The 17,458-nt window shown below is 48.6% G+C and overlaps 1 protein-coding gene across 7 annotated transcripts in view; it reads left to right on the top strand.

Moving 5' to 3' along the window:
• SPECC1 (sperm antigen with calponin homology and coiled-coil domains 1) overlaps positions 1-17,458 on the top strand; it is a 245,017-nt gene that overhangs the window by 214,728 nt on the left and 12,831 nt on the right. For 4 of the 7 annotated variants that reach the window (XM_061176653.1, XM_061176655.1, XM_061176654.1 and 1 more), the window contains one exon: positions 12,629-12,745. The exons of 1 other annotated variant lie outside the window; for it this stretch is intronic. In XM_061176653.1, the coding sequence (XP_061032636.1) occupies positions 12,629-12,745 (117 nt within the window). Of the gene's footprint in view, positions 1-3,044; positions 3,146-12,628; positions 12,746-14,131; positions 14,174-17,458 lie in introns of those variants that run through there. 2 more of the 7 variants (XM_061176656.1, XM_061176658.1) reach the window with 2 other exon arrangements.

Below are 17,458 nucleotides of genomic sequence, written 5' to 3' on the forward strand. Positions count from 1 at the left end.
TCCAACTGTCTGCTCCCTGCGGCGGGGGGGGGGGGGGGGGGGGTGCTCTGGAGATGAGATACACCAGCAGCCGGTGTGGCAGGGTGGCACCACCGGACACCAAACAACGCCATCATCCTGCCTTCAGTAAGAGCGGAGGCCTGGATGTTTGCCGCCCTTCCCTCTCCATCCCCCAGGGCAGCACGAAAGTCTGTTTAGATAATAACAGTCCCAAGTGACTCTGCACTGAGGATTTTTTCCATTCTCTTAATCATGAAATGTTCATCTGGGAAAAAGAAGCGTTCCAGCCCCAGGAAGCTTCGGATTTCGGAGGCTGAATTCAGTCTTTCTGGGGGTGGGAGGTTAAGATTGGCTTGAAGATTGTTTGTCTAGTATAAATTAAACTCGGTCTTAGAACAGAATTCCTCCACAAGTTGTTTAGCTATGTATTATTTTCTTAGTAAGCACATCCAAAAATATACAAGTGCTGTTCCCCTTAAAAAATGGGTTTTTTTTCCTTACTAAAAATATTCTGTTTGTAGTGTTTAGAACATCGTAGGGTGGACAGAATCATGTTGTTCCCTGAAACTTTGTGGATTCCCTTACAAATGTGTAGAGAAGCCACTGGTATGTTGTGGGGTGGGCATGGGAGGGAATAAGATGAAAGAACGTCCTGGAGGGCAGTTTGGCAGAATCCATCATAATTTATTCCACATGTGTGCAGAGTGATAACAAAAGACTGGAAACAGCCTAAACGTCTGTTGTGTCCATGCATGTCATAGGAAAGAACGGAGATGAGAATGAGCTGGTGTATAGTGAGTATCTCACATATGGCGGACATTGTTCTGCATGCTTACCTGTGCCTTGTGCATTTAATCTTGACTGCAATCCTATGAGGTATCTATTCCAAATCCACTTTAAGGATTCGGAAACGAAGGCACAGAGAAGTTGCCTAATTGCTCACAGTCATACCACTAGTAAGTGACGGGACTTCTGGCTTCAGAATCCAGCCTCCTAGTTTCTACACTGTAACCGTTTCTGTATTATGTGGTGTAAAGACCTATCTCTGTGGATCTTGGTGAGAGGGAAAAAATCAGGATGCAGAACTGTCTGCACATCATGCTACATTTGCATAAAAGGAGAGGAGATAAATATACATGTTTGTGTAAGTGCAGGGCAGGGCTGTCCAGTAGCACTTTCTGTGCTGATTAGAATATTCTAGATCTGTGACATCCAGCACAGTAGCCACTCACCACTCGTGGTTTCCGAGCATTTAAAAGGTGGCTAATGTGGCCGAGAACCTGAATTTTAAACTTTATTTAATTTTAACTAATTTAAACAGCCACCCGTGGCTAGTGGCTATTGTGTTGGACAGCGTAGGACAGAACAGACGCGGGAGCTGGCGAGAGAGCATTTAATCTTCTGGTTTTCAGGCTCGACTTTAACAGAAGCTTCTGCAGAAGCCTTTGTTGGAAGAGCAGGTTGCATAGCCAATCATTTCAATAGCATGAATATAATCTAACCGAATCTAATCTAGGCATTTGGAAGATGGGGAAACTAAAAACCAGAAAAGTTGAGTCATTTGGCTGAAGTCACAGTCACATGGCTGCTTTAGTGACAGAGGAAGACCCGGGCCTAGGAGCTGGTCACAACTCGGGTGTGTTTTTTCTCCTTAGAGTCACTTACGTTTTGGTTTGCTAAGGCCTGTTCAGTCCGATTTTCGGCCATAAAAAGAAAACAAAAACCAGACTTTTGTCTCCAGTGTCTCACAACCACATGGGGAACCCCGTCCACGACTTGCTGGTTCTCTGCAGCGCAACCACCAGGGGCCTCCTCCATGTGACACCCCCATCACGGTGTGTCTGCCCTGCCTGCTCCACTGAACGTGGCGAATCATTGGGGTGCCTCGTTGTTTGTCTGTCCCTCGGCGCCTGACCCACGGAGGGGCTCGATGAACATTTGCTGTAATTAGATTTCAGAGCAGTGGGTTGGGCTCTTTTTCCAGCCTGGAGATTTGACCCATGGGTGCAGGTGGTTCGTGAGAAGGTTTCTGTAACACATTCCTGATGGATACAGATAAGCTCTCAGCTAGAAGAATGGGGTTTAGGGGTGCAGAGAGATGACAGAGCCTGGAAAGGGGGTGACTGGGCCATTCTAGGATGAGTGGAACCAGCAGAGCTGCAAATAACCATCTCCTTTTTTAGAAAGAGGCAGCCAAGAAGATGAGTGAAATTAATGAAAATGATGGGTGAAATTAACGAAAGGCAGTAGAGGACAGGAGAGGAAGAAGATTCCCGAAACGTGTTCCTCCTGGAACGAGACCTGGAAACGAGGGCTGGGCCTGGGGATAGGACGCGGCAGGGAGTTGTTTGGGAGCCAAGCCGAAGGGGTAGGGGAGACATCACAGGAAGCTGCAGAGGAACTGTTGTCCCCTGTCCCCGTGCTGAGGGAGGCCAGCCCTGCAAGCTGAGCTAGGGGCAGGGCGGGAGGGGCGCTGGCTTGGGGCTGGACCCAGCTAGGTAGTTCAGGGGCCGGCCGTGAGGCAGCAGGGCACTTGCAGTGAAACAGGACCACGTGTCACAATGCCAAGGTCAGAGAACCTCAGGGAGGGAAGTCGTGGGTGAGGACGCTCCAGCGCTTGTTCAGTGAAGAAGGACGAAGCACGAAAGATAAGCTCCAGCCACTCTTCTGATGTCAGTACCCTTTTGACTCTGTCTCCAGGGAGAGGTTATGCGTATCTGCCTGTACATCCCTGGAGACACAGCAGCCCTTTTGTCATCAGAAAGCCCTTATCCTCAGAAGATGTTCCTGTTCTCTTTCCCCTGTAACTTACCCCCTTGGTCCTCACCATGTAAGGCAAAGGGCAACCCTTCCTAGACTCGCTGCTCTGAGCTACGCTTTCCCGGGTCTCGAGGCCTCAATTCCTTCAACAGGGATACAGTGTGGGAAGAATCGTTGAAAAAGTAAATTATTCCAAATTAACCTCTCAATTCAGTTCCAATTAAAATCCCAACTGGGGGACTTCCCTGGTGGCGCAGTGGTTAAGAATCCACCTGCCAATGCAGGGGACACGGGTTCGAGCCCTGGGCCGGGAAGATCCCATTTGCCGTGGAGCAGCTCAGCCCGTGCGCCACAACTACTGAGCCCGCGTGCCACAACTACTGAAGCCTGCGTGCCTAGAGCCTGTGGTCCGCAACAAGAGAAGCCACCGCAATGAGAAGCTGGCGCACCGAAATGAAGAGTAGCCCCAACTCGCCGCAACTAGAGAAAGCCTGTGCACAGCAATGAAGACCGAACACAGCCAAAAATAAATAAATTAAATAAATAAATTTTTTAAAAAATCCCAATTGGATTTCTTTATTCATGAACTTAAAATAACTAAAAATTCACCTGGTAGAACAAACAAGAACAGCCAAGAAAGTCTTGAGAAGGAGTATATAGTATAATAATGAACGTACATTTGCCATACCTGATTGGGAACATACTGAAGCTGGAGTAGGTCAGGCCCCTTCATCCTACCCCCTGTTAACCCACCTTATGGATTCCAGAGAGATGACCATAAAATCTTAAATCTTATGCTCAGTGAAATAAGTCAGACAGAGAAGACAAATACTGTATGACATCATGTATATGTGGAAACTAAAATATAAACTAGTGAATATAGCAAAAAAAGAAACAAGACTCACAGAGAATAAACTAGTGGTGGGGAGAAAAGGGAAGGGAGGAGGGGCAAGATAGGGAGAGAGGATTAAGAGATACAAACCACTACACATAAAATAAATAAGCTACAAGGATATAATGTACAGCACAGGGAATATAGCCAATATTTTGTAATAACCATAAATGGAGTATAACCTTTAAAAACTGTGAATCACTATGTCGTACACCTGAAACTCACATAATATTGTACATTGACTGTACCTCAATTTTCCAAAAAATTTTAAATAAAAAATAAATAGATAAAAAAATTTTTTAAATGTGACTAGTACAACTGAGGAAAAAAAAGATAAGCAAAAGTTTTCAGACTCGATTTGAGAGATAATTAGCCACATAAAATCTTAAGTAGAGAAAAAAATGATTAAAACAATGATATGAATAGGATCAGGAGAGGAAGGGAATTCCAAGGAAGCCCCAAAGTTATTTGCTTGAGGAACAAAAGGTTGGTTTCCATTCTCCACTGTGCAGCAGACATAAAAGAGGTACATAAAGCAAGTTCTGAGTTACCTATACCTGTACAACAAACCACCCCAAAACCTAGTGGGTTAGAATAACAACAGGGTTTTGTTCCCAAGTCTTCAGTTTAGGCTTGACTTGCTCTCCTGCACCATGTCTGAGACCTGGAACAGTTTGGGGCTGGCCAGCCTCTCTTCAGACAGCCTCTGCCCTTGGCTGGGGTGGGCTTCCGCACACCGGGGGCCTCGGGGCTCCCAGAGACGGTGTTCCGAGTCCTGGGTAGAAGCTTAAGGCTCCTTTTGCCCCAGCCTTGAGGGTCCCACGGGTCACTCTTCCACACTCACGTAAACTGTTAAGGCCAAACCAGATTTCAGGAGGAGGAGGGGTACACTCAGCCCCTCCAGTGGAAGATTTCAGAGACTCTGTAGCCTCCTTTAATCTATCACAAGGGGGAAAAAATTATGGTCACTAGGCTGTCTTTCTAGCAAGTTCTTAATTCCATTTTCCTTCGCTCATCTACAGCCAAGTCTGTATTCTTCTTCCTCAAAATTTGGGGGGGGGGGAGAAAATGAGGGCATAACCCAAGGAACTATTCAATATAGAAACATACAATTATTAGGACTCAGATTCATTCATCATGTTGGAATCTACATTGGCTTATTCTGTCTGTATTTGATGCCATTAATATTTTTAATAATGTGTATTATTTTTCCTAATTGTAAAAGTAGCACATAGTCATTTTAGAAAAAAACAGGAAACACATACAAAAGGAAGATGAAGAATTAGGTTGAATGTCAGCTCAATTTGGTTCCTGTCTCTGATTTATTGAAATCTTTTTGGCGTCTGAATCTAGGCATTTGTTATTCTCTCTGTCTCTCCCAGATTTCCTCAACTAAGTCAATGATGATGTAGAAGAATACAGGACCAACCCTCTAGACTAACGTTTATCCCATAATTCGTTTAAAATACCGAGTATCTAGAAGTTATTGCATATGGCAAACATATCAAAAACCAGAACATCAGAGTTTTCCCACGAGCTTCATAGGAACGTATACAGATTAGAAAACTGAGTTACAGATTTTTTATTAAGTTTTTCAAAAGAAAAGTTTATTTAGCTTAATTGGTAGACAACCTAGGGTATTGCCACTTCCTCATTCGGAACAATAATGCCGCCGTAAACATTCTTGTAGGTATGTCTTTGGGCAGATAGATGCATGACTGTTTCTTCTAGAAAAGTTGCCTAGAAGTGAAATTACTTGATCAAATCATATTTTCATGAAAAAAAAAAATGCTTCCGGTTGCCTTCCTAAAAGCCTGTACCAATTTGTATTCCTATCAGCCAATATAAGAATACCTATTTCCCCGTATCTTCATTACCTCTGTGAATTTACCATCTATTTCATTTTTGCCAATTGGTTGAGTGAAATATTTCGCTATTTTTATCTTCTGGTGAGACTGAACACCTCTTCTTACGTTTCTGACTGTTTGTTTCTCCTCTTTGGCGCCTCACCAGTGCATTCCTCTGCCAGTCTTTGCTTGAGTTGTTTCTCTCTTTCTCATGGTTTAAAGGAATATATTCTGGATATTAGTCACTTGCTGTATGTATGCATCTATCTTGTTTTTAATTTTTGTCCTACAGAAACTTAATTTTATGTAGTCGGTTCTCTCAGTTCTTTTATGCTCATTGCATCTTGTGCCTTGGATGGCTTTCTTTCCCCAAGATGATAAACCTGTTCATCTATATTCTAATAATGTTTGATGTTGGCTTATAAATTTAGCTGTCTGATAAGATATACTTATCTCCAGGCAGCTAATCTCCGAGAGAAGGGAAACTCACGAGGTGACCCCATGGGCACAGCTCTCTGCTGGGGAACAGTTTCCACCATGGTGCAGAGGTGGCATGTTCGGGGGGTGGGAGGCAGTGATAAGAGTGGGAACCCAAAACAGTGACATTCAGCGGTACGGGGCCTCAGAAAGGAAGAATCTGCAGAGAGGGGCCCCTGTGGTCCACAGGCGGGTCTCCATGACTCCACGGCTGAGGACTGTGCTGTCCACGTGTGACTCGGGGGTTCACCGGGTAGCCCGCGGCTGGACCGGCTCCTGGAATGGGATGGATGCAGACGTGTATCCAGGCAGGGAGTGAGGCCGGGTCACGTGCAGGGGAGGCCGTGCAGGCCGCCTTTGTGGTGATTTCACCCGCCCCCCCCCCCCGCCCCCCATGTGTGCACGTGCTCTGTACTGTTTCTCACCAAATCTTCAAAGGAAGCTTGGTCTCCCCAGGGCTCCTTCCTAGATGAGCTGAACCTTGCTGAGGAATGAGCTGCTTTTATCCTCCATGAGCTATAAATTGTTACATTCCCCCCCCACCCCAAAAAAAAACCTCAGTCTGATTCTACAGCTGTGACAATAAGACGTCTCCAAAAAAGGTCCAGGAGGTCCCAGAGAGGGGATGCTAAGGCCTCCCTGTGCCCAGGACAGCTGGTCCCTACAGCAGGGGACAGACGGCATTTTCTAATCAGTCTCCTGTCTTCTTCCCAGAACCTTCATTTTTTTTTTCTTTTTAACTTTTTAAAAACTCGTGCATTTAGTGCACACAGAGTCGACCCGCTCATAGAAATCTAGCGGAAGAGCCTAGAGAGACCCTGAGAGAAGATGAAGACGGGGTGGGAACATAGCCACATCCTCGGTGGGGTTGACGGGACCCACCAGTGTAGGCTCCGCAGAGTGGTTCATGTTTTTACCAGATGTTGGTGGGTGTTTCCAGGCAACAGAAGCAAATGCTGCGGCGTGTTGGGTTTTGCTCTGCTCTGTCCCTCTGCGTTAAGAGTGCTGCTTCTCCACTCGCCCTTCTGGAACTTGTCTACAGTCTCAGCCACTCTGTTTATTTTCTTGGATGTTCACTAAAGTTAGTTTAGCTTCCCCTGTGCCCTTCAGTGTTTCCACGTTTCTCAAATGACTTTTGCTGCCCTGAGGACAGAATTCTCTTATCTTACGAAATTTTCTCCTAAGTGCTCCTAGAAACTTCACCTGTTTTGGAGATGCTCAGAATGTTACCTTTTTTATATCTGAGCCTTCCTTTCCCCAGAATTTTCTCTCACTCAGAAATATCTCTGAGGTATTTATATCCCAGAGAAAGTTAAAGATAATTTGCAGCGAGTAATTTCCCTTGGGAAAATAATCAGCAAGTTTCTTTTGGTTGTCGCTCTGCTTTTTCCCGCCAGTAAATCTTATAGTACCTAAATTCCAAAATGTTGGCATTCTTTTTAATGGCCACAGTTCAGCCCCTTAAGAAGATCAGGGTCCCAGTTTCTTTCCTTTTTCCTTCCTAATCCATCCTCCCTCCCCCCTCCCCCTCCTCCGCTCCCTCCCCCTCCTCCCTTCCTCCCTTTCTGTTTTATTGATGTAGGTTTTATTGTACATACACACGTACAGCTCAGTGAATTTTCACAAAGTGCATGTAGCCCATGTCACGAGCGTCCAGCTCACGACACACAGCATTGCCCCCACCCAGAGTACCCTTCGTGCTCCCTTCCAGTTACCCACTTCCAGTCAAGGATAGCAGTTACCGCAGCCAATTTTACTCAGGAATAAGTAACAAGGAAAAGAATTGAGGATCTATCTTGTAGAATACCTTGTTGGCCATTTTCCTTTTTTCTCTAAGTTATTGTTTTTTTTAAAGCTAGGCTTTGGTTTAGTTTTTTTTTTGTTTTTATTTATTTTTGGCTGTGTTGGGTCTTCGTTTCTGTGCGAGGGCTTTCTCTAGTTGTGGTGAGCGGGGGCCACTCTTCATCGCGGTGCACGGGCCTCTCACTGTCGTGGCCTCTCTTGTTGCGGAGCACAGGCTCCAGACGCGCAGGCTCAGTAGTTGTGGCTCACGGGCCCAGTTGCTCCGCGGCATGTGGGATCTTCCCAGACCAGGGCTCGAACCCGTGTCCCCTGCCTTGGCAGGCAGATTCTCAACCACTGCGCCACCAGGGAAGCCCTCTAAGTTATTCTTTTGATGAAGCCCTAAGGTTCAGCTGAGTGGTCATTAGGAAGAGGAAGACATCGTATTAGTACTCACGGCGTGTCTGTGTTCTTGTCCTTGGTCAGTGCACCTGTGAGCATTGAGGACTGTGGCCCGCAAGCTCGGCAAGCCTCACCCCTCACCACAGCTGAGCCGATGTTGGTCATCCCCAACTGAAAAGAAGGCTTTTCATCCTGTCCAGGGGTGGGGCCTGGAGTCAGTAGTCACCTTGTTCCTTGGCCCAGGAAACTGTCCTCTCTCTGCCCTTACCCAGCGCCCCGGTCCCATCCACGAGTACCTCCTGCTGTGTTTCCTTGACCTCTCTGGTCACGACAGTGGGGCTGGGCCCACAGCCCCTGCCCAGCTACCCTGGATGCCTTTCTTGTCCTACCCAGAGATAGGTGGTCCCCGTGCTGCCACCGGCACCCCCAAGCTGTCCGCATGGTCCAGTCTGCAGGGCCCCCGGGAAGGCCGTACTGTCCCCACGAAGCCCCGGCTCCCTGCTCGGCGAGGCCATCCCCCTGCGTCCTCAGCGTCCCCTGCGCCCCCTCGGTCTGCTGACCAGAGACCCTCAGAGCGCCCAGGTCAGTGATCTGAAGACGGGTCCACAGGTGAACGGGGATCCGAGTGAGAGAGGCCCGGTGGGCACATCCGCTCACCCCTTGCCTGTGATTCACGCGAAAAACACGGCCGTCATCAAATTGTGCCACCCCACAGCTAACCCCTCACTCGCCCAAATATACCTTGGGGGGCAGTAAGGAAGCACGTGGGGTGGTGATAGCAACAGGGCGACGGCTGAAGCCTGATGCCTCTGCACGCTGGCCCTCACCTTCTTACCAGAGGGACCATAGATGCACACGTGTTTAGCTGTCCCGCCAGCTGTGCTGAGGTGGGAATTGTTGTTATTCTTGTTGTTCACATAGAACCATGGACAGTTTCAGATGACCTTCAGGGAACTAGAGCTGGGTTGTTCCACCCAGAGATAAAACGGTTAAGGTTTTTTTGATAGCATCATGTTCTTGGAATGAACGTAATGTGACGAATCATAGCCTGATGCCGTCTCTCTCTGCCAGAGTCAGAACTCTGCAAAGTCCGAAACCTGGGAAATAGTTGACATGAAAGAGAAGCCCTTCCTGACCCAGATGTTGGATTTGGTGAGCTGACCGGATTTGGAATTTCCATTATTCCTTTTTTTACAAGCTAGGACGCTGCCTCCTTTGTCTGGGACAGTGTTAGGTGGTCCCGCTGCTGAAGCGTGAGGGTCCGCGTGTGTCTCAACGATCCCCGATGGCCTGCGAGCGGCTGTCCTCCCGCAAGTGACCCGGCCATCTGCACTGTCCTGAGGACATGAGTCGTTTTGATTGACTTTTCAACCCTGGCTTTGGTTGCACCAGATTTTCGTCTCAACCTGCTCAATAAACGAGGACATTTACACTTCAGATCAAAAGCTGTTCCTGAGTGGTGTTCAGTGAACTAAAACAGAGGGTGCCGTCTTGGTTTTGTGAGGTGGATGGCATTGTCATCCCTCTGGGTCCCTTTGGCCTCTCCAAATGCCAGTGAAGATTGTGCAGATGGAGAAAAATGATGCTTTGTGTCATAGACGGCACGAGAGAGAAGTGTAGAAAATGTTTTCATGTTTTAGGAAAAGAAGGATCTACCAAGTGTTAAACGCTTTCAATGTAAAGTGAATTTACACAGGAAGCAAGTCAGGGAGGGAGGGAGGGAGGGAGAGAGAAAAGAAAGGGAAAAGGAGGAAGGAAACACAGCAAGAGGACACGTGCCCCGCGGCCAGGCGGGCGGGAGCTGGCCCCTGACTCTGGTTTGCCGGCAGCACTTCTTTTCGCTTCAGCTCTCTCACCTGTCACATGAGCGCCACACCGCTTACCGTGCATGGCGGTTCTGGGAGTTAAATGAGAAAATGCACAGCGACAGGCACCTTGTAGACACTCAGCAAACGTTTCTGCCCTACCGCCCCCTTAAGTCTGGACCGCGGAGCATTTGGAAACACCGCCCCTCACGGTGATGCCGGGTTTCCCTGCAGCTGGCCCGGCCCAGCCCAGCATCTGCTTTGAAAGCTGGAGACTCGGAGTGAGCTGGATGGATCGTGGCCCCGCCCGGCTCTTCCCTCTTCAGAAGGTATAAAGTCAACGCGCTTCCCATGTCTAGAGCAGCCCCCAGGCCTCATCAGGTAGCTCCAGAGTCCCCAGAGAGACTTTTGAAGCCAAAGATGCAGATGAGCCACTTGTCAGGGGTCCCGGCTTTGGCGTCCAGCCTGAGGACAGACTGGCCCCTCCCAGCGGGGGATTCTCAGACGTTTATGTCACACTGGGACCTGGCAGCTTGTGTGTTTGGTTGTGCTCTGGGCCACGTCCCCTCGCGGGGGGCGGGGGGTGGGGGGGGGTGGGAGTGTGCTTGCAGACCAGACCACGAGCAGGACGCACAGCTGAAGGCGGCGCTCCAGAGGGGCGTCCTGGGGTCCCGGGACCACCCTGGACTGCAGTTGGAGGTGGGAAAAGACTTGTTAGAGAGGCCAGATGTGGGCCCTGGGTCCCCGGCGTGTCCTGGTTCAGGTAAAGCTGCGCGCGTGGCGGCAACACTGCCTCCTCCACCGAGAGCGCCCAGGACAGGCCTGCGCTCGGGGCCCCCTGGGGTGTGCCCTCCTGCAGGCGCTCCCACAGCCTCTCCCAGGCTGTTTCAACACATTCAGGCAGCCGCTGTGTAGATCAGCCTCAGCGGTGAGGAGTCGGTGGGCTTGGGAACCTGGCGTTTCATTCAGGATGAGCTTGTGAACTTGGGAAGAAAACCAGCCCTGTTAGGATGAGCTCGGTCAGGGAGAAGGAGGCCGGTGGGTGTGAGGGTCTAAGAGGTGGAGGTAGCCTGGGGCTACCGGGGGTCCTGCCTGGGAACCGTCATCTCCGTGGGCTGCCGCCTGTCAAGCTGGATGTTGGCTTCCTTATCACTGTTTGCCAGGCAGCTCCCGGGATCCCCGCCTGTCCTGAAGGAGGAGCTCCTTTCTCCCTGTGCAGCCTCAGCCGCTGGGTGTTTGGCACGCTGGTGAGGAGACTGTTGAGCATGGTTCCCCCCCCGAGACGCCCCCAAGTTGTGGGGAGAAGAGGGTAGTGGCAGGAATAAGCCATGTGGGTTTTTAAGGTCCTCTTGTTTAGTCTTGGTCTCCCTGTTGTTAATTGGGGTCATAGGTAATGATGGTGATGGTGATGATGATGTTGATGGTGATGGTGGTGGTGATGGTGGTGGTGATGATGGTGATGATTGTGGTGGTGATGATGATCGTGGTGGTGATGGTGATGATGATGGTGATGATACTGGTGGTGGTGATAATGGTGATGGTGATGATGATGATGTTGGTGATGATGGTGATGGTGATGATACTGGTGGTGGTGATGATGGTGATGATGTTGGTGGTGGTGATGGTGATGATGATGGTGATGGTGATGATACTGGTGGTGGTGATAATGGTGATGGTGATGATGTTGGTGATGATGGTGATGGTGATGATGCTGGTGGTGGTGATGATGGTGATGGTGATGATAGTGGTGGTGGTGATGATGGTGATGGTGATGGTGGTGATGATGGTGATGATGATGATGATGATGGTGATGGTGATGATGGTGATGGTGATGGTGATGGTGATGGTGATGGTGGTGGTGGTGGTGGTGGTGATGGTGATGATTCTTCTTTGGCCACATAAGGCTGGGAGGTGCTGGGATGTGCAAAGCTGACTAGGCAGGTTAATTTGAGAGTAAGATGTCAGAGCCTTTGACATACCAGAGGGTGGGCAGAAGTTCCCTACTGTTTTGAGATGTAGAGAAGAAACTTATGGTTACCAAGAGGGGAAGGTGGGATGGGGTGAATTGGGAGATTGAGATTGACATATATACACTACTATGTAGAAAATAGATAACTAATGAGAACCTACTGTATAGCACAGGAAACTCTACTCAGTGCTCTCTGGTGACCTAAATGGGAAGGAAATCTTTAAAAAAAAATGGATATATGTATATATATAACTGATTCACTTTGCTGCACATCAGAAACTAACACAATATTGTAAGGCAACTATACTCCAATAAAAATTAATAATAAAAAAAAGAAGTTCCCTACTGTTTTGAGCTCCAAAGGCTTTTCTCGTGCCTTTTTTTTTTTTTTTTTTTTGGCCATGCTGCATAGCTTGCAGGATCTTAGTTCCCCATTACCCCTGCAGGGGAAGCATGGAATCTTAACCACTGGACCGTCAGAGAAGTCCCTTGTGCTTTTCTGTGAATGGATTTGGGCAACACCAGGCCACCATTCCTGGCACCAAAATTAAAGGTACTGCCAGCAGATTGGGTAGTGTCTGATCTTGTCTTACTGCAAACCCAGAGGCGGATACGCACATGGATCCTAGCACGGTCCCATTCATAGTCTGTGACTTGGCACGGTTTGGTGATTAATGCTGCTTTTCCCCCACAGAACATCGATATTACCAATTTCAGCAGCAGCTGGAGTGATGGCTTGGCCTTGTGTGCGCTCCTGCACACCTACCTGCCTGCTCACATCCCGTACCAGGAGCTGAACAGTCAGGAGAAAGTAAGTCCCCCCCACCCCTCCCTGGTCACCCTGGTTACCCTCCAGAACACACAAGGGGAACTCCTCATACTTTCGATACATCCCAACCGGGGTGAGGTTTGTGGACTTGAGGTGGAAATTGGGGTATTGATTCCAGCACAGATAACTATGGAGGACAGGTCTACACTGCAGAACCCCACCCCTGGTAAATGTTCTCAGTTTCCTTTGTTACCTAGAAAAACACAGTGGAGCCCAGTTGACTGTGGCTGCTGAGAAGTTCCTGTCACCCGGTTTTCAAAGAAAACCCTGATGGACTCTCACCTTCATGGTTTCAAGACCTTGGCCAGCATTTTCAAAATCTTTCAAAATCCAAAGAACCAGAAAGCACCACTAAAAAGAGTTCCCTGCTCAAATAAGCTTGGGAAACTGTATATTATATCACACTTTTGGAGATTCACAGCACTCGTAAAGACTTCAAGAAGTCCTTTGTTAAAGAAACCTGTGTGACTCTGTTTAGCTCAACTTCTATCAGAGCCACAGAACCTTTCTAACTTTTAATATAATCACCCGTAACAGGAATCAGCGGACTTCTCCTGTTGGGGGCCAGTGGTAGGCTTTGTGGATCTGTGGTCTCTGTCACAGCTACTCAGCTCTACCATTGTGGCGCTCAAGCGGCCACAGACGTTTGTAAACAAATGGGCATGCTGTGTTCCAATAAAACTTTATTTACAAAAACAAGCTGAGGGCCAGGATTGGCCTGCAGGCTGTGGTTTGCCAAATCCTGACCTAGAACATCCTAAAAATCACATTCCACAGAGTGTACTTTGGGAAACGCTGTCCCGGGCCCTGTGCTCGTTCACTCAACAAGCATTTCTTGCCAGGCCTAACTCACAGTAATAAGGGCAGCAGTGAGCACGTAGACAGGTTCTTTGTCCTCAGAAGGTGGACGTTTAGTAAACAAGTGAGTAAACCTGTAACAAGCAACACTGTAAATAAACAAACTGTGGAAGAACATGAGAGACACGGGGCTGTAGGGTGAACAAGGGGACCTGACTTCCACCAGGAAGGCTGGGAAGGTCTCCGAGGAGGTGGAATTCCAGCTGAAGAGCGGACGTGAAGGAGCCAGTGACACAAAGCGGGGGAGCTTTCCAGAGCCAGGGAGCACAGCCGAGGGAACGCCCGGTGCTTGCGGCCAGGCTAGCAGGGGACGGGGAAGGTGGCCTGCCATGCTGCCTGGCTTCCACGACGGCCGGCAGACGGCACTGAACAGTGACAGACACGATTCCTGTTCTGAAAAGATCTCTCTGTGAAAAAGTGAACTGTCACGGCAACAAGAATGAAAGAGGGGCTGCAGTTGGGAGGTTGTAGGCAAAGGTGCATTTCTTATTATAAATCACAACTTCACAGAGGCACAGAGAGAAGACCAAGGAACAAGCTTTGAGGACTCCACACTTGTCAGGACAGAGGAGGGTGTCCCAGCGAAAGGACCAGAAGGAACAGCCATGGAGGAGACCAGCGGGGGCATGTGGAGTCCCGGGGTCCACGCAGCCTGGGCACTGTTGACAAAAAAATTAATCAGCTGATCTAACGAAGAAATAGAAAATTTTATCGGAGCCAAGTTGAGGATTATAACCCGGAAACAGCCTCTGAGAAAGTTCCAAGAACTGTTCCACCCTTTAGAGGTCAAAGCACAGTTCCATAGGATTTTGAGACAGAGGGCTGTGCGTTAAATGGTTAACATGATCCCGGTCTGCTGTGGGTCATGGGTCATCACGGCCCCTGGCAAGACTAAGGAGGAAGGCTGTCTCCTAGGGAGTGTCTTGTTGGTGCCGGCAGAATGGTGCTCCTTATGGGTGAGCAGGTATTCCTGCGGATGGGGAGGTCTGGTCGATGCCTAATGCAGGTACATCCTCAGAGTGTGACATTTTTGCCCGCAGTCGTGGGCGCTTTGCCCTCCAGTCAGTACGGACGTGCTGGAAAATAATGGGCCTAAAAGTGTATGTTTTCACGCTTGGGATCGTGACGTTGCTTCCTGATGGCGGACACCGCAACGTCTCCCTGGATGCCGCTGATTCCCGTGACGCGCGGCCAGCTGCCTGGGTCTGGAAGCCTGCAGAACAGCCAGGCGTCCCGGCTCAGCTGCTCTGTGGTCCTTGTGGTCCAGGGGCCCGTGGTTCCTGCACGTGGGGTTGCCTTTCTTCTCCCCGATCCAGAACACTGTCACTGGGGAGCACGCCGTCAGGCCGTGGAAGGCTTCGGGTCTGTGAGGAGATGAGGGACTCAGCTCCAGGTGGCCAGAGTTTTCATCCTAAGATCATGTGGTGGGACTTCCCTGGTGGTCCAGCAGTTAAGATTACTCACTTCCACTGCAGCGGGTGCGGATCTGATCCCTGGTCAGGGAACTAAGATCCCACGTGTCACACAGTGTGGCCAAAAAAAAAAAAAAAAAAAAAGATCGTGTGGCTTCACAGCCTCCTCAAAGGACCAGCCAGCCTCCTGCTTCCTAAATCCCCCCATGTAGAGGCGCTCTGGGTGGAGGGACAGTTTAGCCACTGCCCTGGGGGAGCTTTGCATTCAGGATGGGGAGAGAAACTCATATCTATTCGAGTTACTGATGAGGGTTCTCAAAACAGTGTGTCAACACAGGCAAATCAAATCATTACAGTTTAAAACTGAGCATGTGTGTGAGACTCAGCCTGGGAGTATCTTGCTGGTGGAGAGAGAGGGATTCAGGCAGGGAAGGCTTCCTAGAAGGGGCATATTTGAAGTTGGGCTTCAAAGGGGACGAGCTAATTTGAATGAAAAGTATGCCTTTGACCTCATCAGGATGCGTGGAGTCCAGCCCTCACCTGGAGCCCGGATCTGGGGAGCTCTCAGTGCTGGGTGCTTCTCGGGTTTTTTGCTGAACAGCATACATCAAAAAGGGCACCAAGAGAGGCCTGTAATAGTTGTAAAAACCCATTAACATCAGAATCTAAAAATTGTGTGATCCAGCTCTCGATAGCCCAGAATGTTCAGAAGTCATGAGGTGTTCCTCCTTCCCCAGTGGAAGTGTGACATTGGTACTAGGTAGGGAATTTCTGATAACATTAACAAGGATGTCTTCTGAGACGTTAAAGAGATTTACAAGCACAGGATGTGAGTTACAGTCAGTGGAAAGTTTGGTGTTTTTTCAGTAAAAAGCGTATTCCTCTGTCCTCCTGTGAAACTCCCGCTGAGGTCCTCAGATTCAGGTGATAGGATGGAGGTCTTTATGTTGGCGTCTGAAACGAAATACTGATGTGAGGGGGAAATTCTGGGCTGGGGCTCCTCAGTCCCGTCAGTTTCAGGCGAGACCCTCCCCCCCCCCCCCCCCCCACTGCAGGGCCAGCAGCAGAGTCCCCATGGCTGGGGGCTTCCACTGTCCAGGGGCTGGAAGGTCCTGGCCGGGCACACTCTCTGCGTCTGTCTCCCCTCTGGCCTCCCCACGGTGGCCGTGACGGTGTTCTAATGAGAGAATTAGGATCAAGATGCTTCATCACTGATGTCCTGCTGCCACCAAAACCAATAAAAGTCATTTTCATGCACCAGAAACCACCTCTCCCTATAATGGTCCATGTCATACCATATGCTCTTTCAGAGTGTTTTCCGACAATTTTTCGACTATTTCTTCTTTGTTCAATTTCTGCTTAGAAAACACTAGCAGTTTCATTAGAATCAGGATAAAGGGTCTTGGCGGGGGGGGAATTCTGTATAAAACCTGAGGTTTAGAAATGCCTTTTCCTTAGACCTTACTGGTAATCAAAGAATACAAATTAAAACAAAATATTAGTTTAGCCTGTCACATTTGGCAGAGACTTTCGAAAATCGTAACATTCTATGCAAGTAATGGTGGGAGAAAATGGGCACTTAAACATTGTTGCTGGAACTGAAAACTGTGTTAGCATTTACAAAGCTGTTTGGCATTGCATACCGAAAACCATAAAAAAATGTTTGTATCTTAATGTCTGGAGTAATGGTAGCCTGAAAACCATTGGCTTACAAACCTCTTTCCTCCCCCAGAATGAACCCAAAGGACTTTAAAATAAGGACAAAGGCCTCATTAGCACCAAAATAGGAGCTTCCTGCTGCTGGCTGGGACTAAAGTAAAGGAAGCCAGGAGCCACTGGACAGCTCCCCTCTCAGCAGGACGGAGAGCAGCGTTAAAGTTTCCAGTCAGTCCATCCCCATTCATTACCTTTAATTTGGAGGAAGGGGGCTGGCAGCTTGGGCAAGATGACCACAGGTCAACAGCTTTCCAAGGCCCCGACCACAGACCAGAAGAAAAGTTTTTTGCCGTGTTCTAGTGTTTCCCGTGACCTGGTACCTAGTACAGAGAGTTTGCCTCAGTGTCCAGCGGACGTCTTAATCTTCAGGCACCAGATGTGCCGGAAAGGACAGAAAGGGGAAGTGGGGAAATGTATAAAATTATGTAGAAAATCTAAATGCATAAAGTACGAAATTCTGCTGAGCAACAGAAAACATGAATACATAGGGAAACATTCGTCTCTCAAGTATACTTAATTTACCAATTTAATTAAAGTTTCATATAATCTGAGTGACTTCAAATGAATTACGGGAGGAGGCATGACCAAATGATTCTTAAGTTCATCCAGATGAAGAAGCATCAGAGAACAGCCAGAAAGGGTCTCAAAAAAGGAGCAACGAACGAGGGCTAAGTGATGTGGAGCCTCTAAAGTTCTAGGGGAAATTATT

The sequence above is a fragment of the Eubalaena glacialis genome, chromosome 19 (genome assembly GCF_028564815.1).
Source record: "Eubalaena glacialis isolate mEubGla1 chromosome 19, mEubGla1.1.hap2.+ XY, whole genome shotgun sequence".
NCBI lineage: Eukaryota > Metazoa > Chordata > Mammalia > Artiodactyla > Balaenidae > Eubalaena > Eubalaena glacialis.